Here is a 23,140-nt window from a genome sequence, read left to right as displayed (position 1 = left end):
TGTTAAAATGCGCTATCGGCGCTCGATATATGGTTGAGGACGGACAGGCTGATGCGCAAGGCGTGAAGTCATAATTAGCCTGCGATAGGTGAGAGCCACGCGATGTCCACGTGGGATCATGGATTTCTCCGCAGCAGCCACGCGACGCGGTTTGTTTCGTTCGTACAGTTGTTGACAGTGTGTCCTTCCGTTCTTCCTTCCCACCAACTTTCCTGCCTTTCTTCCTTCCTCCTTCCTACCCGGACTAAAGTCGACTCATCCCCCCGCGCTCAAATTCCATTCGCCACCCGATGCCTCACCGTAAGCACCCTCATGCCCCTGCCAACGCACTTCACGGCTCACACATTTTAGGACGCGATGACGGACCGACAGTCAACACCAACGTCTCCCATATCAGCATCTCCAAAGTTCTCGCACGCCCAGGCCATACATGACTTTGATCCCTCTCTCCTTGCTTCCACCTCCTCTTCAAACTCAAATCTGTACCTTAGCTTCAAGGCCGGAGAAATTATCAGAGTCCATGTACGCGATCCGACCGGTTGGTGGGACGGAGAAATTACGAGTAAGGTCGCTGCCGACAATGACGGGAGAACACTAAGAAGAGGATGGTTTCCGAGCAACTACATAAGGGAAATCGAGTGGGACCCTGTGAGCGTTCTCGGATGAGTCACTTCAAGGCCCGTGCTGAACATTTTTACAGACGCACAGGCGATCCGAATCGAGCATGTCCGTAACGAGTCCCAAATCGCCATACAAGGGTACCCATTCTCGGCACGGTTCCGTCGCTTCTCATCAATCTAATGCTTCCAGCTCTTCCATCTCCCAGATTCTCACTTCCCCTCGTACGGACATTGCACCCCTACCAGCAGCTTTCCAAATCCTCATACAACCTATTGTCCAATCGCTGTCTCTGCTGGACACGGCTATACACAACAACCGCAAGTCACATATCCAACCATCTACGGCCTGTGTTATCTCCGCTATCAGAGCAGCACTGTCCCAAACAGACTGCTTGAGCAAAGAATCGCGAACGCTGATGTCATGGCCGGTCTTGGCCAAGGAACGAAAAGTAGTGCTTGTAGAGCTGTCTAGGCTAGTAGGATGTGCACGCACTGCAAGTGGGATGACGGAGTCGGCGGGTGATTCTAGCCCTGGAGGAGAGATGGAAGACATGGAAGAACTCGCCAAATCCGCCCGAGGTGTTTTTCAAAGTGTCAAACGGTTCCTCAACCTTGCACATCAATGCGGTGTTCAAGTAACCCTAGACACACAGAACGAAGGTGTGCCCATGTCCGTGTCATCGTCTTCATCAAGTGAGATCGCCTCAGTGTCGGCTCTAGTCAATGCTCCCGCCAAATCCAGAGCATCACCGGGGAGCAATGCTCGTCTTCAAGAGACGTTTCAAAAACGTGTCGCGAGTATCGGCGATTTACGCGCAGCCAAACAACGTTCGGAAAGTCCACCTCCCCTCCCGACTGGCTCTTCGCAATCATCAAAACACGCCCACACCCGAACTGCGTCCAAGGCTAACACCCCCATTTCTGCATCCTTTTCAGATGTCTCCTCCCCTATATCTTCCCGACCATTCGAACATCGGATCCAGGGCAGTATGGATAGTGTCTTTAGCCACGGTAGCACGGCTACTTCTGAAGATACGCATTCCCCATGGGAAGATCGGACATCTGTTTCTACCGCTGCCGTACAACCGTCAACGCCCTGTGGCAACTCTATCGCTGACATTCATTTGCGCATCTCATACGCTGAAGATACCCTTCTCTCCATCATTGCCGCCTTCATCGGCCATATCCATTCTCATCACATCCACTCACACCCTTCTTCCCATTCTACGCTGATTGAAATGACCCGTGAGACCATCGATGCCGTCCGCACTCTCCTCACCGCAGTCGAAACAGTCGGTCGTAACACATGTATCCGGTCCAAGCGGCCCAAGGAAATTGAAAGTCTTCGTGTCGCCAAAGATCGCCTTTACGATGTTGCAGGACGGTTAGTGGAGAGTGCAGAGATCGTAGCAAATGCGCCGTTTGAAGAAGTGGTGGAGGAAGGGTACGAAAAGGAAAAGGCCGGATTGTTGGGTGCGGCCACAGGGACTCTGAGAGCCGGAACAGAGTGTGTGCGACTAGTAAGGATATGCGTACCGGAAGATGAGACTATCCACTTCAACGATACCCCTAAACAAAGTGCCCCAACCGCCTCTGGTGGTAGACAGCAGCTTACCCCAAGAATAAATTTCGATAACCCCGTCATGGAAAGAGATAGAACTGTTGGCGTCAGAGGTCCACATACATTGTCCAGTTTGCATCGAAAAGCGACAAGTCTGGATCATCTGCAAAAGAGGTTTATGGAAGATGGAGGGATGGTTCAGGGGCGATTTTACGGTGCACTGCAAAATGAATCTAGACAAGAGGACGAAGAAGAGGAAGAGGAAGTTATCGATGAGAAGGAGGAAGATATGACAGCGCGACCTTCTCAGGGCGTCACGTTCCCTGTAAATTACTCCTCTCTCATGGTGTTTGAACCTGTCACTAACATTACCATAATAGCCAAGCCCCGATCCCTCCTCTCAAGAAGTCCAACTGTACCCCACTCCCCGTCCCCGTCGTCCGTCTGGCGAGCTCCTCCGTGGCTTCTCCGAAACAGGCCGTCGCGGTCCCAGAGTTCGTTCAACGAGTCTCTCAACTTCGCCTACCCCCCGCATCGGGCATATGGGTCACCGTTCACCTTCCAAATCTGCGGATTTGGACAAGTTTACAAGCGGTGAGGATCTCAAGCTCGGTACGGATGCGAAGCCCAGAGAAGCTGGGGAGGCCAAGGATAGATGGGAAGCAAGTGGGAATGTGACGGCGGCCTCGAGCCGATTATCGATGTTCACTTCGGTCTCTTCTTTACCCTCTCTCACCCATACAGACTCCTCTGCCAAGTCTGCTTCCGAAAATGGTGATCAGAGTACGCCTGTAAAGAACCGAAAGTCGCCTCATGAATCATTACGAGTCGTTATCCCTAAGGGTATATCCAATCAAATGTCAGAGCTATCACTTCAGAATCCTGCCGAGGAGTCTGTTTCTACTGCTGGTTCGAGTACAACTCTGAAAACATTAACTTCCCGCCCACCTGTCCTCCGTACTCAAACATCCCCGATGCCAGTACCTGTGGGCGATATCTCTTACCTCATTCGATCTCCTACGTACTCGCCTGCCGATATCACATATAATCCCGATGGAAATATGGTGGGCGCCTCATTGGCGGTATTGGTAGAGAAGATGACACCGCACGATGGACCTGTCGATTCTAGCTTCAGCGCCACCTTTTTCTACACCTTTAGGTTATTCACCACTCCCGTGGATCTGTTGGAGGCTGTACAAGAACGATGGTTCATCTCCCCTCCCGAAGAACTATTGTTGAGTGAAAAGGACGAAGCTGTCTGGAGGGAGGCCAAGGTCTTACCGATCCGCATAAGGATCTTCAACTTCCTCCGTACATGGCTTGAATTTCACTGGCAGCCCGAGGTGGATAATGTCATCCTCAATGACTTGGAAAAGTTTGGAAGGGAAGAAATGGCTGGTAGTCTGCCGGTGATGGGTGAACGCTTAATCAACCTGGTGCAGAGGAAGAAGGACGGTGGAGAGGATGAGAAGAGGAAGAGGGAATCTATGAATGGTCCAACTTCGGCTAGCTCAGCTACTCTCCATCCACCTGCCGTCAGCGGTCTCCCACCTACCCCCATCATCTCCAAGAACCTCCATTCGCTCCTAAAAAAATCGACAGCCGCGTCCTCTTCCTCCTCTTCGTCTTCTACCCATATCCATATCACCGAATTCGACACGCTTGAGCTCGCCCGTCAGTTAACGATCATCGTCTCCAAGATGTTCCGCCAACTCGAGCCTGAAGAATTGTTGATGACAGGGAAAAAGACGGTACCAGAGCTGAAAGCGTTGAGCACGCATTCAAATCAGGTGACAGGCTGGGTGGCGGATAGTATTTTGAATGAGGGAGATGCGAAGCGAAGAGCGGGGTTGTTGAAGTTTTTCATCAAGCTGGCTGATGTGAGATTTCTCATTCATGGCGTGAGACTGTGTGACTGATGAGATTGTTAGAAATGCCTGTTGATCAACAATTTTTTTACGATGTTTGCGGTGCTTGGAGGGCTGAATAGCAGTACTATTCTGAGGTTGAAAAAAACTTGGGATGTAAGTCGCTCGTCTTCGATTCTGTTCAATGAGCGACTGCTAATAGATTTCAGGCTTTGTCGGTAAAGTATAAGATCTTGATTGAAAGGTTACGTGGAATCATCGAGCATACCAAGGTACATCTAGATGACTTATGTCTTGAATGGTTGCTGATATTCGCGATAGAATCATGCAGCCTACCGCGCTCGTTTGAGGCAAGCTCCGACTCCTTGTTTGCCTTTCCTAGGTCTCATCCTCACAGAGTATGTTTTCCCGTCTTGGTTTTTTCCCCAAGATTTCTGACTAACCACATTCCGGCATACTAGTATCACCTTCACTTCGGACGGTAATCCTACCACCCGACCAAGCAACTCGGCGCCGGATCTGATGCTCATCAATTACGACAAGTTCGCCAAACTGGGAAAGATTGCGATAGAGTTTAGAAGGTATCAAGAGGTATGTCCATTCTCAGGTTCAAACCTGTGAGCGGCATATTGACATGGGTATAATTATAGCCGTTCAATTTCCACGAGCTTGAAGCTGTACAAACGTTTTTGCATACTGTACTTACAGAGAGAGGGAGCGGTTCTATCGATGCTTTATACCGCAAGAGCTGTAAGTCGTGCTTTTTTTTTTGGCCAAAAGCCGATAAACTGATGAAAACTGCAGTAATGCTCGAACCAAGGCAGGGTTCCGAAAAATTACGTTCCAATGTCGAAAAACCAAATTGGTTAATGGTTAAGATCTAATCAAATCTAATTAAATCATCTTTACATTTACATTCTGTCTTCCATCTCATCATCGTTCGCATCCACAAACCTGTACATGTTGCTCTACTGTAGTTTCTATCATAGTATACGCCCTATTGGATACCTATTCTGCCTACTTTTCTACGACACACCTGTACTTAGTTTTTATCTACTGCATTACACGCACTCGTTGCACTGACAAATACATAATTCTGCCGCCGTGCGAGCTCATCTTTATGGTTTAGTTTTATGATGAAATGCAATATAAAAGTAGAGGGAAATGTTAATGTTACGTGCTGTACATCTTCGAGACTTTTATGTGACGACATTTGTCTACAGATCAGGTTATACATTACCCGCTATACTAATTCCCATAACCAATGATTATTGGGATGGTATCCATTCTATCTGATTAACTCGACCGCTACGTCCGTCTCTGAAGCTGCTTTATCTCCTCAATCTCTTTTAAAAGTCTAATGATTTGGTTATCAAATGCCTTCAGCATATGATGGTCATTATGAAACTCTTCCTTCAGTTTCTCCCACTGCGTGAGCTGCTCGTCTTTCTTTGCAAGTAGTTCTGTGAGTTGTTGATGCATTTCGGAAGAGACTGTGGGTGATTGGGCGGCGAAGGGTTTAATGAAGGTGAGAGAGTGGTGGAAGGGGGGTGGAGACGGGGACGGGGACGGAGTAGGGATAGAGGATGGGATGCTGGCTGGGATAATGAGAGATGGAGGTCCAGAGATGGACGGAGATAATGGATGAGCAAGCAGTGGTGACGGTGCTGCGGATGATGAAGGGGTAAGAGATGGAGATAAGATGCCGGTGGGTGTGGAGGGAGGTTGTAATGAGATTGTGGATGACGAGGAATGTACGGAAGATGAGCAAGGGGATGTGGAAAGAGATGAGCAAGGGGAAAGTAGTGTCCTTCGGGCAGTAGGACTGAGGGATGGAGAGATATGAGAACCGGCTTTGACCGATTCTCCGGTAGCAGGAGAAATGGCAGGGGAAGGAAGGTTGGTCTTGGGATTGGGGGAAGTATCATCTGCAATAAAAAGGGTAGCACGGAGCAGGTTTGGGTTGTAATTTACAATAACGCACCACTCTTTCTTGAGACGTCGCAATGCGATTTTTCTTCCTTCCTGCTACGCACACCAAGCCTATTCCTCCATCTTATCATCACCCCATCATTTTGCGGCTCAATTTGCACCCAAGTGAGCGGCCTTCCCCTCGCATCCTTCCTTTCTGCCTTTGCACGCAACTTTTTTCTCCAAGTAACAATCTCCGCGTCTCTAGCATGAGGATCTTTACCAGCATAGAAAGGGTAGGGCGTGAATCGTTCATGCCGAAACATCTTTCTAGGCCATCTTTGTGGAACCTGCTTTACGAGCGGACCAACGATTACAGAGAGGTGATCACCGTGCCCAGATGTGCTTCTCCTAGGACAAGTGACGACAGTGCGTGTGGGATCACCGTGCTTTGAGAGGTTGGAAGCGTGAATCCATTGACTGTCTTCCCAGTCTTGGTATTCCTTCGTTACCTGCCCCGAGGAATACTCGGGTGGGATGGGAATGGTATAAGAGTATATATCCTCAATAGGAACGTCACGAGGCGGGAAGCAGAGGATAGGTTGGGCTCTGCCAGAACAACATTTGGTTGGCTCTCTTTGGTAACTGAGGTACAGAAGTGACTCACGGACGGGGGTTGATAACCCGTTGCTGGGCCATTGCGAAAGCTGGTGCTTGCGTGAGCATATGGAATGCAGCTTGGAATGTAATACATATAATGAGGGAGAGATAGACATTTGCGCCTTTTATACTGTTTAGGGCCCGAGACACAATAGGCAGAAAACGCGACTTTGAAACACACAAACAATAAGAGCAAACGCCACCAGCACGGACCTCACGTTGTATGCGGGAGTCGGAATCCCGGCAAAATTGGGCCGACCGACGGACTCTCATTTCACCTTGTCCCAGGCCCAACCTCCACCTCGGCGATTTACCTTCAGCCGGCTCATGCAAATCAACAAGAAAACATCCTCCGGCTTGCCTCTTCTTCCCCAACACTTGGCCAACGTCCTCTTCTCTTCTTCTCCAAAGCTTGGGCAGCGGTCGCATCCCTCCGGTCTCACAGCCCAGCCTCCGCCACGAGTAAAACCGCTCCGCGTCTCATAGTAGTGAATCGGCTGAAACAGCGAGTCATTATTGTGTCGTCATCATTTCTGGATTGAAGGAGGGATTAGAAAGCAATTACAAAATAGAATACAAAGCATTTTGTAGTAAAATGACGCGTTTTCTAATGGGCTCTCGGACGGCGGTCGCGCCGTCATTTTGTTTTCCTCTTGCCTTCGTTGTCTCAGCCCCCAGACGGTTGATCTACCTTTTCTTTACAAATTCTTCCTTCCAGTCCCCGATTGAGAGCTATTAAAAGGGCATGCTTAGTCGCTCTAACTGTAAAAAGGCTTCTGAATAAAGACAAAGCCTGTTGCCTGCGTTCATTAAAGGCGAGGTGGGTGACTGGAGGAATCGCTTCTTTTCCTTAACCTTGCAGGTGCTAATCGGTGGCTTTATAGTCTCGCAACACGTAACTGTCAGCAATTATCCTAGGCGACATACCATTTTCTTCTACCTTTTCACCGCTTAAAGTGTCAACAAATTCCCAAAGGGACCTTGAGATCAGGTTTCAAAGGGCATGCCACCTTCATCTCCGAGCAAAACCAGTACATCCTCCCTCTCTCTCGATTCCGTTCATTCTGGGCAATCGTCGCTGTCAATTGGCTCGAACAACTCCCAGCAAACACACAGTCCTACAAAGTCACTGCGGTCGAACAGTTTTCAGACTCGGACCCAGAGCCCTGTCTACACACCGCCAACACGCAACCAGCCATCCTCTTCGAGATTTCTCCCAGACCAGCGTGCCAGCCAAAGCCCCCCTGCCGCTAACGTCAGCCAAAATTATCATCAGCAGTTAAACGCTTCTCCGTCTTCGTTATCCATGCTCCCTACTGGGTTTGCGAGCCTTCACGTGGGTATCGGCTCGCCAAAGTTGGAGTTTGGACGAGAATGGCCTGGTACAGGTAGGCGACAGAGGGAGAGCAGTCTGGGACCGGAGGCGCTGGAGAACGACCGGTTGATGCGAGAGAGGGCGGCACAAGAACAGAGAATAATGGAAGAAATTGGCAGTGGGAGGGAAGACGAGGAGAGAGGTGGATATGTGGACAAAGTCTCTGGCTTGCCCAGTCCTCCCGGCACCGAAAGTGACATCGCCCCTCCGGTTGAAACAAATCACTCCCCATCGGGGAACGGGAATGATGCATCAGCGAGATATGAACAGGTAAGTCGGACGTTTTTGTGGTCAGATCGCACGCGACACGACCTTTGTTGACATCACCCTGTCCCTTGACGATCACAGCAAACATCCTTGCCACAGCAACCCCAGTATCAATCGCCTCCATCAAGACCCGTTCCTTCATCTTCTTCCTCTCGCCGTCTTTCCCGTCGTACTTCGTCATACTCTGGTTCATCTACCATCCACCCCCCCGAATTTGCCGCCCAGCAGGCCCGCCCCCATCAAAACTCCTCTCAGCATAACAGTTCGGCCTCAATGTCAATGTCCCGATCTAGTTCTTCAACATCTGTTGCTCGTCAATCCGGACCATTATCTGAACAAAGAAGAGCTGAGATCTTTGGCAGGTCAAGGAAAAGTCCGGTTTCGGAGCTTACAAAGGGTCAGTCACATAGTGCGAATCAGAGTTTTGAGAGTAGCGGTAGTCCGTCGTCCCCTAGGAGACGCGGGGGACCACCACCATTAGACCTCTCACCATCTTCTTATTCTCAAGCGTACTCCCCAGAAGCGAATGGGACTGCCAAGCCTAAGTTTCCGCCTGTAGCCTATAATAACAAGGTTAGAGAATTACCCCATCGACCTCGTTCTTCATCTTCCCGTCGGCAAATTACAGAATCTATAAAAACATCGGTTCAGGTGGACGACGATCCAGAACAAAAACAACGCGGTCGCCGAAAGTCCCAGGGTGAGGTACTGGATGAAAAGATTGATGAGGTAGAAGAGAAGATTGCCCATATACGGGTTAGTCCTCCTAAACGTCAGTCAATCGATATCGCTTCAAACACTACCACTACCCCTTTGCGGGAAAATGTAAGACAGTATACGCCAGACTCTTATGGTGATCGACTGCCAGGTACTCGGGCATCGCCACTTGTTGCAAACACACAAGCCGGCAGGTTGATGACGCGATCTATGGACCTGGAGACAGCTATGGAAATGGTTAATGGCAATAGTCTTCTCAAAAACGGAAGCTATGAGCATGAATATGAGGAAGAAGAAAGAATGAAAAATGGGGAAAGGAGCGGTGGTAGTGGCGGCAGCAGACCGAGAAAGGCTTTGCCAACGGATTTCAGGAATGGTAGCTTTGTGAGTACCCCTCGCATTTATGAAACCTCCATTGCTAATTGGCGTCACTATAAAGTTTACTCCGAATGCGCAGAAAACCGCTTCATCGCAACCCTCCAACGATCCTGCACCCTCAACGCGGTCCCGTCTCCGTCAAATGATCGATTCACCTGCGCATTACCATTCCCCATCACCCCTCTCGTCTCGCTTCTCAACCACATCCCGTCTGGCCCGTGAATGCGATCCCGTTAGATCCCCTTCTCGGGCTTCACACCGCGCAGAGGGTCTCGAGCATTCTTCGACCATGTCTGGTTTCAGAGGCGATGATCCGTTGAGCTATGCACGAAGAGGATGGTCGCAGTCGATATCGGGTTTACCGCGTTCGATTGATGTAGGATTGGATCAGAGAGGATTGCCGAGAGAGTTGGATCGGTTTATGCCCGAGAGTGTGTTGGACAATGTAGACGATAAGTCGCGATACCATACACGAACGAGCACCGTCACCAACAATGCTCTTGGTCAAACGAGAGAAACAAAAGTTCGTAGAGGAGTGAGCATGCTCATCAGTGAAAGAGATTTAGCGAATGCCAACCTAGACTTTGGCCGTCGTTTCAATTCGATTGCACCTGGCGATTCTGTCTCTGTCATTGGTACCAAGAGCGAGCGCGACACGAGCAAGGAAAAAGAAAAGGACCCTCTCGACGTCATTCGCCGACTTGAGGAGCAACGCGTCGAATCCAAACGACGTTGGGAGCACATGCCCCGTTCATCAACATCCATGTCTTCTATGCGCGACATCTACCACAACCCCTATCCCCGGAAAATGCCTGTATCTGCTGATGTAATCAGGCATCGAAGAAGCATGGAGCACGATGCACCTGCAAGCCCTTTGTATGGCCGAGGAGGAGGATCGAGGTTGAGTATGATAGGTCCCAGGGGATTGCCGATGCCGGCGACAGAACCGAGACGTCAGAGGAGTTATACGAGTCTTGGTGGGAGGTCGAGCGCGGCTTTGGGTTTGGATCATCGCATGACGAGCTCAAGCGAGCATGGTAAATTATTGTCCGAGGCGTATCGATCGTTGGAAAGCAAATTAACTCAGGATGGTTTGGGCACTGAGATCCTCGGTCCTCTGGGTTCGGCGACCAAGGCGTCGGAAAGTGCGAACACTGTTTTGCAAGCGGCCTTCAACCTTGTGAAACAGATCAGCTTGGACGCGGTGGTGGATGAGGACTCGGCAAAAGTGCGGGAGGGGTACAAGGCGCTGACAATGCTTCTCCGCGATGCTGGACGGGCGAGTGACCAAAACGTGAGGGACATGACACGAGTCATGCTTGATCTGCCGAAACTCTTGCGACACTCTAACGGACATGGGGTGTCACCATCTACACCCTCCGGCTCTGTTCGTCCCCGTCGCTCAGCGTCGCTCGCAAATTCCCTAGCCCATGAATCCCCTCGCTACGGCTCAGCAGGTGATGAGAGACCTAGAAGGTGGACGCCGTCAGCCGCCTCGGTGTATAGCGAAGCAGGGACGTATGAGCCATCCCCGCTGTACAACCAGGTTGGTGCCAGTACTCCACGACGAAGCTTTGATGTCCTCCGTGCATCCACTTCCATGGGCGATTCCTACTCGCCTCTTTCCGCACGTTCACCGCGAGAACGACCGGCCTCGGCTGTATCGTCATTGATGAGCAAAGTGAGGAATATGGGTCGTACACCGAAAAGGGGCCCACTCTCTCCGAAGCCAGAATTGGCGACTATTGAGCAGTCCCCGGACCAGCTTCCTACACCACAGGTACCCACGCAGCCCTTCCCCGTCCTTTCACCCCTCCCGCAATCGCCCTCTCATTCTTCACTCGCTCTTTCCCGTAGCTCGCATTCCTCCCTCTCACGTTCCCAATCTGTTTCCCCCGAGAAACTCAGTCCGGCTAAACCAAGTCCCGAAAGACCGAGTCCAAACATCTTGAAAAAGAAACCATCTGTTGCATCAAACCACACCGTCAAAGCTTCTTTCCCCTCTCTTCCGTCTGCCTCTCGAGGGAAGCCAACGACAGCGATCAGCCAGGTGACAGCAGGAGATTTGAGTCCAGAGACTGAGGCAATGTCAATCCGCGCTAGGACGACGTTCGGTCCTGAGGATGAGCCTAATTCGCCTATGAGCCGGTTCAGTTTCCGATCATCGCATCAACGTATGGGGTCGAGAGATGAAGGAGGTAGTGAAAATGGTGAAGGGGAGACAGGCTGGGCGAGGGAAAGGAGAGATAGTGGATTTGAGAATGATGCGGTTTCGATTTTAGAGCAGAATTTGGTATTGGCGGCCAAGGCTCGGGAAGAAGGCGAAAATCGAAAGAAGGAAAGGGGAACTGAAGGAGAGAGAGAGGAAGAGGGCAGAACTAAGCGAATGACGGACAGATTAAAAGCTAGTTTGAGAAGGAGCTCAAATAAACATCCAGGGGATGTGTGAATGGGAAACGCTGTTGATAATGCTGCGTCTAAACACACTTCAAAAATTCTAAGGTGCAAATCAGATCACATACATCTATGCAAATTTCATTGGTTCCATCAGAACGAACGGTGACAACCAACCAAACCATGCATGAGATCATTGCGCTAATGATACAATAATTCGCGATCCTGAAAGAGACGTTCATGATGAGCATGAATGAATGAATGAAAATTGTCTGAAACAAAGGTCGTAATGTGTAAGGACGTGTTGTCCACTTTTCCTCGTCGTCACTAAACGCTCACATCCTTGAAACCCCCGTTCAATCCTGCAATTTCGCCTTCTCCTCTCTAATAACATCATGCAACCTGAAGATCTCATCTTGCGTTCTCTGTATCTGCACGTTCACCGTCTCCGCCATATCCGGGAAATCTTCCAACAAGTGCGTCCATTTTGATATTTCCGTCATCTTCTGACGGACATTTTTGCGGAGCTCTTGAAGACGCGAGGATATGGCAGGTACGGATTGCGTAGCAAAAGGAGGAGCAGATGGAACAGGGGATGATGTGTGAGAGTCTGTTACGTGAGAGACCGCGGAAGGTGCTGGCAACAAGCCCGGAGCGACAACGCTTCGGTCAGGCTGATCTACAGATGGAGCGGCAGTAGAGGCCTCGGGAATTAGATGAGTCGGCTCAGAAGCATGCAATTCTGTCATTACATCTTCTACCTCAAATCTGGCAAAGGACGACTCAGAGTCTGCCCTTTGCACAACTTGAGGCAAAGCTGGAACATTAGCAGAAGGCGACATCGCTGATTCAGGAGGTGGTGCACCAGCTAAGTCCAGGATTCTGTTTGATACAACAGTCCTAGAAGACTCTAAAAATGATCAGTCGACTTCTTATACAGAGAGGAATTGACTGACTTGAATAATGCGGAGGGGATTGACGTCTTTCACTGTTCAACTGCAAAGCCGTGTCCCGCTTTTCTCCTTCTGCCTCCCTATCCATTTCCCTCTCTCGTTCCCTTTCCCTCACTCGCTCCACTTCCCTCTCTCGGTCTAGGTCCCTCGTTCTCTCTCGCTCCCTTTCCCGCTCCTTCTCCTTGTCCCGTTCTCGGCTCTTGTCCATCCCTTTATCCTTCTTTTGCATCTTACTTAACCTTCCCTCCTTGAATGCTGGCGATCCAGGCCTCTTCCCACGATCCCACTCCCTCTCAAAGTACGACTCCGACGTCCTTCTCTTACTCTTTGCGGCCTCAGCCGCCTCTGCTTCCAGCATACTCGACATTCGCTTCTTCTGTTGCTCCAAAAGGCTTTGATTGAGTTTTGCTGACGTTCCCGCTTTGGGAGTCGCAATGCTCGAGCTCGAGGAGTTGTTCACTATATCCACCGTTTTTTGGCCGAGCTTCAAGAGGGACGCCTGGCTGGGAAAGATTGCTGGGCCATTGTAGCTTTCAATCTCTTCCCTCGTCTTCGCCCTCCATTTGACTTTGAACTGGGCAGTCGACGATGGCGTATGTAAGGATCTCACCCACCTTGTAGGCCTTCCCTTCCAATCAGGCTCCGAGACCCTCTCACAAATCATCGCCGACCAAACTTCGAATTCTTTGCCTAGCTTGACGGATGCTGGAATAGGTACCGAAACTTGCTCTGGGAACATGGTCATCGGCCAGCTGTCAGGGTCACTCATGTCTATGGGGACAACCTTCATTGACAAAATGTCGCAGTCGGCAGCAGTGTTGTGGTTGAGGAAGGCCTCGCGCGTAGGGCAACCCCTGGCATCCAAACAGCTAGCTTCATCCCTATGGCGGAGCTTCCAAACTTGAAATTCTGGCGTGAAACGACCTCCCGCTTTCATGATTTTTGGAACAGGGATGTCATATTTATAGATTCGATTGATAGGGCCCGTAGCAGGAGGTTTACCGATGATCGGAGGACCCCATTTCGCTTCAGCCTTGGAATGTTTCGCGGGAGCCGAAATAAGAGCGATCGCAGATGCCGACCCAACTTTTTCTCCGGATTGAGATCCTGGATTAGGTTGCTGCATCTGAGGAGAGGAAGACGGAAGGGCATCAGCCACATCAGAGACGGTTGGGTCAGTGGCGGTGGCACTATTCTGTGCACGCTCCGAGATTTCGCCAGGCTCAATAAACTTTCGAGCTGTCGTTTGAGTCTCTAATGGGATGAAATCCTCTTCCTCGAACTGGCTATATCGCTCGCCCGCTCTTGGGCTTGTGGCCCCCGCGACCTCAACAACCTCTCTCGCCTCATTATCCTTTACTGTGCCGTTTGTTCCAGTATTATTTCGCGACAACACCCAATCAAAAGCAACACCATCATCTCTCCAGTGGCCTTTCATGAGCTTCCTCCCCATCTTCTCCAGCTCCTTCTCTTGCTCAGCTCTCAACTTGGTACGCCAATCTCTCCGTTCCACCGCATCTTTAGACCAGTATTCGGCTGGTAACTCCGAACGACTAAAGATATGTCAGGTGAAAGTTAAGGGGGTAAGAAATATACGGCTTACCTGAATGAAACGCATCCTTCCAAACGATCCTCATCCCTTACTTGGGGCATCGTGGCACTGCTTGCTTTCTCAAGTTCCTCGGGTGTTGGTTTGACATCTACCATCTCGGCTGCAGGCTCGGTGTCTTTTGAAGCGCCCATTGCGGTCTGTTCCCCTCCTTCCTTGGCCGCGATCGCCTCCAGATTCAACTGCTGCCCATTGATGTCGCCGGCCGGATTTGTAACGTGACTTTTCTCTGCCGCAATAGGTTTGACAGACGTCCTTTCGAGGGCACTATTGTCGCTTTTTGCGGACGAGGTTGTCGAAGGCTTCGAAGGAATTCCAAACCATAGCGGCGCTCTCTGAGTGCTTTCCATCGGAAGGGGCAGGGTAGGCGCAGATATGTTTGACTCTCGTACTGCTGACGGGATACTTTGTTCAAGTGCGGGAAGATGGAGATCGCGAGGCGACTGGGTAGGTTGCGAGGGTGGATAGGGGCTCGGTCTGTAAAGTCTTGGATCTAATGGTTTTTCGGGCGTTTCAACAGGTTTCAAAGCAGTATCAGGCGCGATATCTGTAGCGGTCAATCGTGGATCTCTCGATCTGTCCGCTTGCGCAGAAGGCAGAGATTGAATAGGCCTTGTATCGTGTGATACCATAGCTGCAGGACCGGTAGGAATGCGCTTCTTGAATAAAGTTGCTTGAGATTCGTATCCAGGTGAAGGCTGAGGGTACTGCACCGCACTTGCTTCGGGCCACTGACTGCCACCGCCGGTGGATGACGTTGAAGCAGGACTCGCCACGGATGGCCGCTGCCATAAACCTGTTGACGTCGTGAAGAACCTTCCACGACCCTTTGTATCTTCGGAGGCAGCGATATTCTTATCCTCTGCGCCAGCTGTAAAGTCATAGGCCGCCTTTTCCCCAGCGTAAGTTCGTAAAGGAGGCGGACCGTGGTTTGCGACTTTGCGCGCGGAATAGCTTGCGTACTGTATAGCGTCACGGTCCTCCCTTGCCTTAGGGGCGACTGTGCCCTTCGTTCCGAAGGGAAACATGGCTTAGGATGTGAAAGACACTTGTCCCGGGGAGAAACAATAATATAATAGAGGTCAAGGACGAAAGCACTGCAGAAAGAACAAAAAAACAGCAACGAGTTCCTTGTTATCCTTTCCCTTTCCGATGATACTGTACAGTCACGTGACCGAACTCCCTTCGCCACTCCGTCCGTGTTGGAATTTGTGGGCACTTCAGCAGGGGCTATATGGTGGTATGCAGAAATTTGCGAACATGTAAACTACGAAGTGACCTGGAACTTTCCATGTTAAGTGGGTGGAGTATCTAAGTTGACTATGGACATCCGACAGTCCGTTATAACCTGGCAACGAACGCACAACGATATTATGCGGGCTTCACTGGGCAGTATAGGGGAATCTGCCTTTCCTGACTTTAAGGGACCAGACACATGCCGATGGTTCTGCGACCGACAACCATCTTCAACAAACTTACGATGTCAGCAGTAACGAGACTCGCTCGTTATCGATCTCCGAGCTGATCTCAGCGGCGGAGCCCTGACCGAAAGGCTGACGGAAGGACCATCAACTCACCGGGCTCGTATCTTCCATGGCCAACAGTGGTTGTTCTCTGTCACGATGTTATGCAAGAATCGCACTCTGCGGCGTCTTTAACCGGGCAACGGGATATTATTCCACCTCGTCCCCGAAGTAACCAAACAAACCTCCACCTCAGACGACCGCGATTTATCGCCCGATTCTTGCAAAATCAACCGAGGCATCTTTCGGCTTGCCTTTTCTTTCGTTTCGCCTGGTCAGCACTCTCCTCTTCTTCCCCAACACTTGGTCAGTATTCATTTCCCCCCCCGGTCCGACAGCTCCGCCCCCGCCACGAGTTAGCGATAACTTTCTCCCGAGAGTGATGAGTATTAGTCCAGCTCCTGCTCCTTCAGGCCCTGGCTATTCCTTCCTCTAAGTCCAGCTTCTGTTCCGTCAGCCTGGCAATTCTTCCGTCCGGCTCTGCTAGGCGTGAATCCTTCACTTTCATTCGTCGAGTTCTACATCATCCGAGTTGAGCGCCGGGCAGCTACGCTGACTGACGTGACGCCCGTGACATTCTCCCAGTTCTGCGGTCTCGCAGCATTCTCGTACCTATGTATATCTTTGAGCTAGTCGTCATGTCAGCGAGCAGTCCGTAAACCCCATCCGTAATCTATAAATGTTAACCTGTATTGAATATGGGATGTACGGCGGCCAACAGTTGATGAGGCGGGAAATGAATAATCGAGATTCTGTTCAACAACATTATTATACATAAGATGTATGCCTCGGTAATTCATTCCTGCCAGCACGAACATCTCTATGACGTCCACAATCCATATTCAGCTCCGATAAAAGTCCCCTCGACTCCCTCGAACATTCCAACCACATTATTGACGTCAAAACTGAAACTTGAAATATCAAACCCTTCACCGGGTGAAGGGTTCATAAGTAAAGGAGAAGTAGCAGCAATCGCTGGCATGCCCGCCACATTCATGCCAAGACCTTCCACCGAAGATGCCTTGACGTTCTTGGGCGCCTGTGAGGTGTTAATTTGTCTACTAGCCGTGTAAGAGCCATTCGCGCTTGTTGAATCAGGATATGTAGATGCGCTTGTCGCACTGAAGCTAAGATCGCCGACAGATGACGAAGTTTCTGGGGTGACAACTTGAGAAGACACTGTCTCTTCAGTGACTGACACTCCTATTGGACGATCCCCTAAGTTTGTCTTACGACAGCTGAAATAAACGTCAGCTAAATTCAGCCTTTCTTTTCTATACCACGAGAAAGATGTGGGCTTAGATGTGGGCTTACTCGTATTCTATGCTTAGAGGCAATCCTGTTACCTGGCTCACTTCCATCTCCTTGAGTAGATCGTCCACTACTTTGAGATGACGTATACCAATTGGGAAGCGTTCGCCGTACCTCTTCAATGCCATCCTGAAGACCATTAGTCAGTGATAAACCGACATTAAATTAAGTATCTAAGTATCCCCCACTGGGCTCACCTGAAGACTTCGATCTCAGACCTAAAGACAGAAGCAGACACCATATCGCCTGATTGCAGGGCAGTCCCCATAAACCTGACGAGACCCCGACATGAGAGCGACCACACAAAAGTGCAATGTGGCGAGAACAGGGAAAGATCGTAGCTCGTCGAAGTCACTACATGACAACATTAATCAACCAATGGCAGCATTAATCAAAGTACAACCCACCGTCATAGAGTAGCGAAAGTGTCGCTCGGATGGCAGAGAGAGTAACACGCGCACCTTCATCCATCCACGAATCCCTAGTAATCAACGGTTCTCCTAATCCCATAATCGCGCTAAGGTTCATATCTCATCAACATTTTTCCTCACTGCAGCAAAATTTCTTTTATATTTCGAGCTGAAGATGAATACTGACCTATGTGTGATCCAAAGCGCGTTGATCAGATCCCTATCCAGGACTTTCGCCCCTCCAAGCCCGGGTAAGGATTGTGTAGGCCGGCGAAACTCGGGAGGGAATGACATGCGGAAAGCGTTGATTTGGGAAAGTAAGAGGCGAAAAGTAGGGTTAGATACATAGCCGCTTCAAAAGACATCAGTTTTCTAAGAAAAATGGATGCAAGTATAAGGACGCTTACGCAATGCTATGCCGGCCGCGAGAGTAGCGCCTGAAGAAGCAGTTTACATCCCCAAGCAGTTTGAGGGACTTGATCAAGAAGCTCAAACCCTTTGAAGTGGGAATTAGTACCTGTCATACATAACATACACATAAAAATTTTCTTACATCTCGATGTTCGGGTGGGTCTGCAATGACAATGAGTCTACAGCTAAAAGACGTGCAACAAGGATTACTTACGGTTTGTCAGGAGGTCAGGCGACCTAAAAGCATCATAATCAGTCAACTCTTGTTGTGCTTAAAAACAAACAGACAGCAGTTTCTGGTGCACTCACTGGAAGCTCTGGCTTCCACCCAAAACACCAGAAGCGGAGTCAAAACTGCTCTGCAAACACGGCAACTCCACGGTAATATCTTCATTCACCATGGACTACATATCGTCAGGTCACAATCTTGATAAGAGGGGAAAGGCCGGACTTACACTAGGCCAAGTAGTAGCAGCAGTCACAGATCTCTCCAAGATAAATGTCATCCTGTCGATTGCTCATCAGCAAAAATAGAGACTGCGGGCAACATTTCGACGTACCACCAGGTGCGATCGCGTTCAGCCTGCTCATACGCTGTTTGAGCTGGAGGAAGTAGAAGACTTGCATATCGGCGAAGAGATGTTTCATCACAATCTACACATACAGTCAGATGAAGGAGAAACTGAAGTTACGGGAAGGGGAAGGGGAAAATGGACGTACGAGGAGACTCGTTGATTCGCATGGGAGTCGCGATCCTCATACATGAGCCAGATTCAAGCCAGATATCAGTCCACCATGCATTGTACTGATCAACTGTGGTGGCAATGATTTGTGCTGCAATACAGCTCAGTATTCAGTCAAAACTATAGAAACATACCTTGGAGAGATTGAAGGAACTTGTTTCCCTTATCGACGTAATGGTAAAACGTTTCAAAGGCCTTTCGTCTGTGCCAAAGTTGAAATCTGGCCATGGGAGACATAGCCGTTCTAAAGTTCGAGCTTTGAAAGTGCATGCTGCAGCTTCCACCCCTCGTCAAAGGATTGGCTGGAATCTCAAAATCATGTTCGGGATGGATGGTGGCGTTGGATGGGGTACCGACCGGGAAGTAAGCGGGGGAGGAAAGGGAAGTTTCAGAGATGAAGTTGGCTGTGACGGCGAGGATGGCGTGGAGGAGTGAGACACACTACGATAATACGTCGGATGAGTTGTTAGGTCATACAGTGGGTTATGGTGAAAACTTACTGCGAAATTGGGATTGGATGGCGGACGCTGAAGAGATTGGAGAAGGAGTGTCTTGTTCAACATCTTGGGTAAGAGGGGAACCTTTTCGAAAAATACTCTGATAGCATGCTAATAAACCATACATGAGCATATGATCCAGAGGTAACAGCAAATCACTTACTTCGATGACTGCAGGTGGAGGCAGGTCTTTCGGCCAACTGCAGAGAGAACATCAGCAAATAGTTTCAATGTGATGATGGTACACATACTCAGGAAAGACCATGCCCATATATCCATCCGGTGAAAATGACGGCCCAGACTCCACGGCAACATTTTCGCTGCGGCTCCATTCTCTGAGTGCGGCACGACCCATTCTATTTTCCCACAATGCCTGATTCTCTGCCTGATCCGCCCACGTCCTCTCTTCTCTAGCAATCCCATCCTCGTTCTGACCTATAGCATGATTTGGGGTGTCGTGACCGTGTCCGTGAGGTCCAAAAGTGAAGTCACTCAAGGGACCGGCTGAAAAAGGAGGACGATGGTAATCGTACGGACCGTTGGCGGCGTAGGGATTAGACTCTGTTTGTTGAGCATAGGGCATGGCTTCTTGTAACGTCTGAACAGGGGTTGGGTTAGTTGTCGTAGGGTAGTGTTGGGATTCCATGGCTCCCTCAAACGCAGCTGCAAATTGTTAATGTCAGATGCGCGTCTTCCATCGACCAGTGGGCAGCCTACCAATTCGTCCTTCAAGCTCATTCAGCCTTGCCCTTTTCGTCTTTTCCCCAGATTCCTTCCCATCTGTGTGGCCGCTTTCCATAGCCTGTCTCTTTGCGAGTTCCCTCCTTCGTTTTGTCCTCGCACTAGGTTCTTTGGGCTCATCCCAGGTACAGTCTTCATGTGGCTGCTCATCTCCGGATTTTCCGCGAGCTCTAGGTTTGGCGCAGTTACCACAGATAGGTTTCTGGGCATCACATTTCTGTAGATAGTCAGAAGGTATGGATTATGATGTACGAGCGACATTACAAGTTTTCGTTTACTGTAAATCGAATCATAAGTGACTGTTCTGATGGCGAACTGCTCCCGATATGACTAACCGGCATTGATGACAAGCAGAATTCCGCGCAAGAACTCTCGGAGGAGTGTTGCTCGTTCCCGACACCGAGTCATTGTCGGGGGATTGGGCATCTAGTGACCTCAACTGTGGATCAATCTGTGAGTAGTCCATGGCGGCGAAGGGTGTTTGTCAGTGAATGTGATGTTTTTGTGGAGGGAGGATAAAGAACTGATATGAAGGGAAACGAAAGACAAATATGGCCGGCGATTGGCCATCGTTCGCACATCTCATCATATCGCAGTTTCCCTGCTGGTGGCATCGGGTTCTCTCGGGCAAAGGGCGCGGAAAATCTGTCAATCTCCGTTCCCTATAACAAGGCAACAACCCGCCGATACGCAGTTGGAAACTACTCGTAATATATGCTTTCGTATTGAAGTTGCAATACAGATTTGTAATGAAATTTGGTTCCACTAATGGGCGGGAAGACCTCTCATTTGAGAAAAGTGTGACGCAGCAAGTAAACACCAGCCATGAACGCAACGAGCATCGCCGTCCGTGTCTTCTTGGCTATATCTTTCAGATCTAGTTCTGCAGAATCAAAATACCTCTCCTCATCGTCCCAGATGGACTCTTCTCCAACTCCTCCGTCCCCGTCCAGATCCCCAGTACCCCTAAACCCCAGACAGCTCACCTCCCCGCAACAAATAGGCACTCAGCTTGCACTCCTAACCAAACGACAAGCAGAACTATCGCTCTCTCTCAACGCCCTTGTTGCTGATAGAGAAGATATCGATGACTCCCTGGAGCATCTGACAATACTAGGCCAACATGTAGAGCGATTAGTGCAGGAAGTCGATGGAGGTAGCCGATCGACACACGGACAGCCTCGAGGATTAGGCTTCCAGCCGAACGGGCACGATATGTATGAAGAGGAGGATGAGGGTTTAGTAGAGAGAGTGAGGAAGGTATGGGAAACAAGTGAAAGGGTAGGAGGAAAAGTCAGAAGGTTGGATGTGGAAGTAGGAAGAGTCAAGGAGTCTGTCGATATCGTTTCTGAAGTGATAGATCTTAAGGTTTGTGAAATGTGTTTGCCGAGGAGCGACATTGACAGCCCTACAGAATTCATTAGTGACGTTATCTCTGGCTATTGCTAAAGAAGATTGGGAATCGGCCTCTCGAGCATGCCGGAGAGCCATGTCCGTTCGCAAGCAGGTCATAGATGGTAACTTTGCAGGTAACGTCGTCGTAAGTAGCTCATTTTGTTTCCTAAATCTAGCTAATGACATCCAAAGCCCACATCACAATATCCCCTTCCGCCATCACAAACCCTCCAAGAGTTGCGTGATACCCTCTTACAGACATTCCGACGTGAATTCGACGCCGCGGTTACACGCAAGGATCAGCCTGGCGTTAGCCGATTCTTCAGGCTTTGGCCTGCTATTGGAGCAGAGGAAGAAGGTCTGGAAGTTTACGGTAATTTTGTTGTCGATCTAGTAAAGGCAAGAAATCCTACAACTGGAAAGGGTTAGTATATGCTCCATCGTTACTTTGCTCGACGACTAACGCCTCTCAGCATCATCACCTTTATACTATCTGACCTCCCTTACAAACCTTCTCGAATCCATTGCGCATATTATCGATCAGCACCAACCGGTCGTCGACAAATACTACGGCCCAGGACGTATGGTCGCGGTTGTCGGGCGTCTTGTTGGCGAAAGCGACAGAGTAGTGAGAAACCTAGTCGAGGGATGGGAAGAAGAAAGACGAGTAGGCAGATTAATAGGCGATACCAAATCATCTTCCTTCCTTCTCCTTTCCAACCCATCCCTTTTTCCGCCTCTCTTTCCTAGCCTCCTCCCATCCAATGCTAACCCTATAACACTCGCCACACTAGCAAACTCCACAACATCAGCACTTCCCAATCTCTCTTCTGCTTCACATCTCCTCCAGTCATATACCCATGGCGGTAGGAAATCTACGCCGACACAGGCACCTTCATCGGCATCATCACAGGCGGGTGGTCAGCAGGAGCATGAGCAGGAGGGACCTGACCCAAGGGATGTTGACAAGGTGTTGGGTGAGCTGGTGGCTTTAGGAGGAAGGTGGGCGTTGTTTAGGCGGTTCATTTGGAGCCGTATCGCAGTGAGTGCATCCATTTAATGAAGAAAAAGTACAAATGTTAATTGGAAGTAGGACGAGGATGAAGATGAAAGTGAAAAAAATGGCGAAAAGAAGGAAGAGAAGGGGGAATTGCCCGAAAAGAAGCCATATGAGGTTCAGATGGGGATACTTGAACAGTCAGGAAGTCAACGAGCAATCGAGAACTTGCTCAAGGTCTATTATGAACCCTTAGAATTTTGGTTCTTGCGAATGAGTATCGAAAAGGTACATGTCCCTTCTGCTGTTTTGTGGGCGTGATGACTGATGTGCGACTGCAGGCCCATAAGATCGATACTCCCGACCTCACCACCCAACCCCATCTCTCCTCCATCCTCGACGATACATTTTACCTCCTCAAACTCGTCTTATCCCGTCTCCTCTCATGTGGATCGCTCTCCACTTTGAAGAACATGAGAAGGAAAGTGACAGAGGTCTTGGAAAGGGATTATACGGATGCGATTAGGAGAAAGATGGATAACGTGCATTCGCTTGCTGGTGGTGATAGAACGGAGAGAGAAAGAAGGGAGAAGGATCAAAGGGAGGCATTTAGTGTAAGCTCTCTTACTCCCTTTCTGTTTGTGAGCTCCTACTAATGAAGCTGTAACAGATATACTTGAACGACCTTGATGTCTCTGCAGACTACATGGAGCGCCTCGTCGATGAGACACTTCAACGTATACCGCAAGTCTTCATAGAACCAGAGATAGTCAGCGTCAAAGACGAGCTAGAAGGGTTC

At 49.7% G+C, this 23,140-nt stretch overlaps 6 protein-coding genes across 6 annotated transcripts in view; 3 read left to right on the top strand and 3 right to left on the bottom strand.

Moving 5' to 3' along the window:
• Positions 1-102: 102 nt before the first annotated feature.
• CNBM1480 (hypothetical protein) lies at positions 103-4,919 on the top strand (the record flags this gene model as incomplete). The annotated part of the gene is made up of 10 exons (XM_767009.1): positions 103-300; positions 352-648; positions 701-2,506; positions 2,562-4,061; positions 4,113-4,205; positions 4,259-4,321; positions 4,371-4,447; positions 4,511-4,640; positions 4,700-4,799; positions 4,870-4,919. The coding sequence occupies 10 exons, from the start codon at positions 103-105 to the stop codon at positions 4,917-4,919; spliced, it is 4,314 nt and encodes a 1,437-aa protein (XP_772102.1).
• A 438-nt stretch (positions 4,920-5,357) lies between these two features.
• On the bottom strand, positions 5,358-6,686 carry CNBM1470 (hypothetical protein; the record flags this gene model as incomplete). Its single annotated transcript, XM_767008.1, has 3 exons — positions 5,358-5,977; positions 6,034-6,569; positions 6,628-6,686. 3 exons carry the CDS (start codon positions 6,684-6,686, stop codon positions 5,358-5,360), a joined length of 1,215 nt encoding a protein of 404 aa, XP_772101.1.
• Positions 6,687-7,623: 937 nt separating this feature from the next.
• Positions 7,624-11,806, top strand: CNBM1460 (hypothetical protein; the record flags this gene model as incomplete). Its single annotated transcript, XM_767007.1, has 3 exons — positions 7,624-8,265; positions 8,362-9,575; positions 9,790-11,806. 3 exons carry the CDS (start codon positions 7,624-7,626, stop codon positions 11,804-11,806), a joined length of 3,873 nt encoding a protein of 1,290 aa, XP_772100.1.
• A 301-nt stretch (positions 11,807-12,107) lies between these two features.
• Positions 12,108-15,341, bottom strand: CNBM1450 (hypothetical protein; the record flags this gene model as incomplete). The annotated part of the gene is made up of 3 exons (XM_767006.1): positions 12,108-12,661; positions 12,708-14,257; positions 14,308-15,341. The coding sequence occupies 3 exons, from the start codon at positions 15,339-15,341 to the stop codon at positions 12,108-12,110; spliced, it is 3,138 nt and encodes a 1,045-aa protein (XP_772099.1).
• A 1,315-nt stretch (positions 15,342-16,656) lies between these two features.
• CNBM1440 (hypothetical protein) lies at positions 16,657-20,415 on the bottom strand (the record flags this gene model as incomplete). Its single annotated transcript, XM_767005.1, has 19 exons — positions 16,657-17,074; positions 17,151-17,276; positions 17,345-17,501; positions 17,555-17,664; positions 17,745-17,909; positions 17,965-18,074; positions 18,111-18,130; positions 18,183-18,205; positions 18,278-18,372; positions 18,424-18,475; positions 18,529-18,622; positions 18,689-18,802; positions 18,846-19,152; positions 19,212-19,319; positions 19,372-19,408; positions 19,460-19,871; positions 19,926-20,166; positions 20,214-20,226; positions 20,285-20,415. 19 exons carry the CDS (start codon positions 20,413-20,415, stop codon positions 16,657-16,659), a joined length of 2,733 nt encoding a protein of 910 aa, XP_772098.1.
• A 452-nt stretch (positions 20,416-20,867) lies between these two features.
• Positions 20,868-23,140, top strand: part of CNBM1430 (hypothetical protein) — a gene marked incomplete at both ends in the record, with an annotated part of 3,059 nt that continues 786 nt past the window's right edge. The window contains 7 exons of the mRNA XM_767004.1: positions 20,868-21,317; positions 21,364-21,489; positions 21,537-21,768; positions 21,818-22,386; positions 22,438-22,629; positions 22,683-22,955; positions 23,012-23,140. The exon at positions 23,012-23,140 is cut by the window's right edge and continues 36 nt beyond it. Of these exons, the coding sequence (XP_772097.1) occupies positions 20,868-21,317; positions 21,364-21,489; positions 21,537-21,768; positions 21,818-22,386; positions 22,438-22,629; positions 22,683-22,955; positions 23,012-23,140 (1,971 nt within the window). The remainder of the gene's footprint in view (positions 21,318-21,363; positions 21,490-21,536; positions 21,769-21,817; positions 22,387-22,437; positions 22,630-22,682; positions 22,956-23,011) is intronic.

The sequence above is a fragment of the Cryptococcus neoformans genome, chromosome 13, assembly GCF_000149385.1.
Source record: "Cryptococcus neoformans var. neoformans B-3501A chromosome 13, whole genome shotgun sequence".
Classification (NCBI taxonomy): domain Eukaryota; kingdom Fungi; phylum Basidiomycota; class Tremellomycetes; order Tremellales; family Cryptococcaceae; genus Cryptococcus; species Cryptococcus deneoformans.
This window is presented reverse-complemented; position numbering and strand designations above follow the sequence as displayed.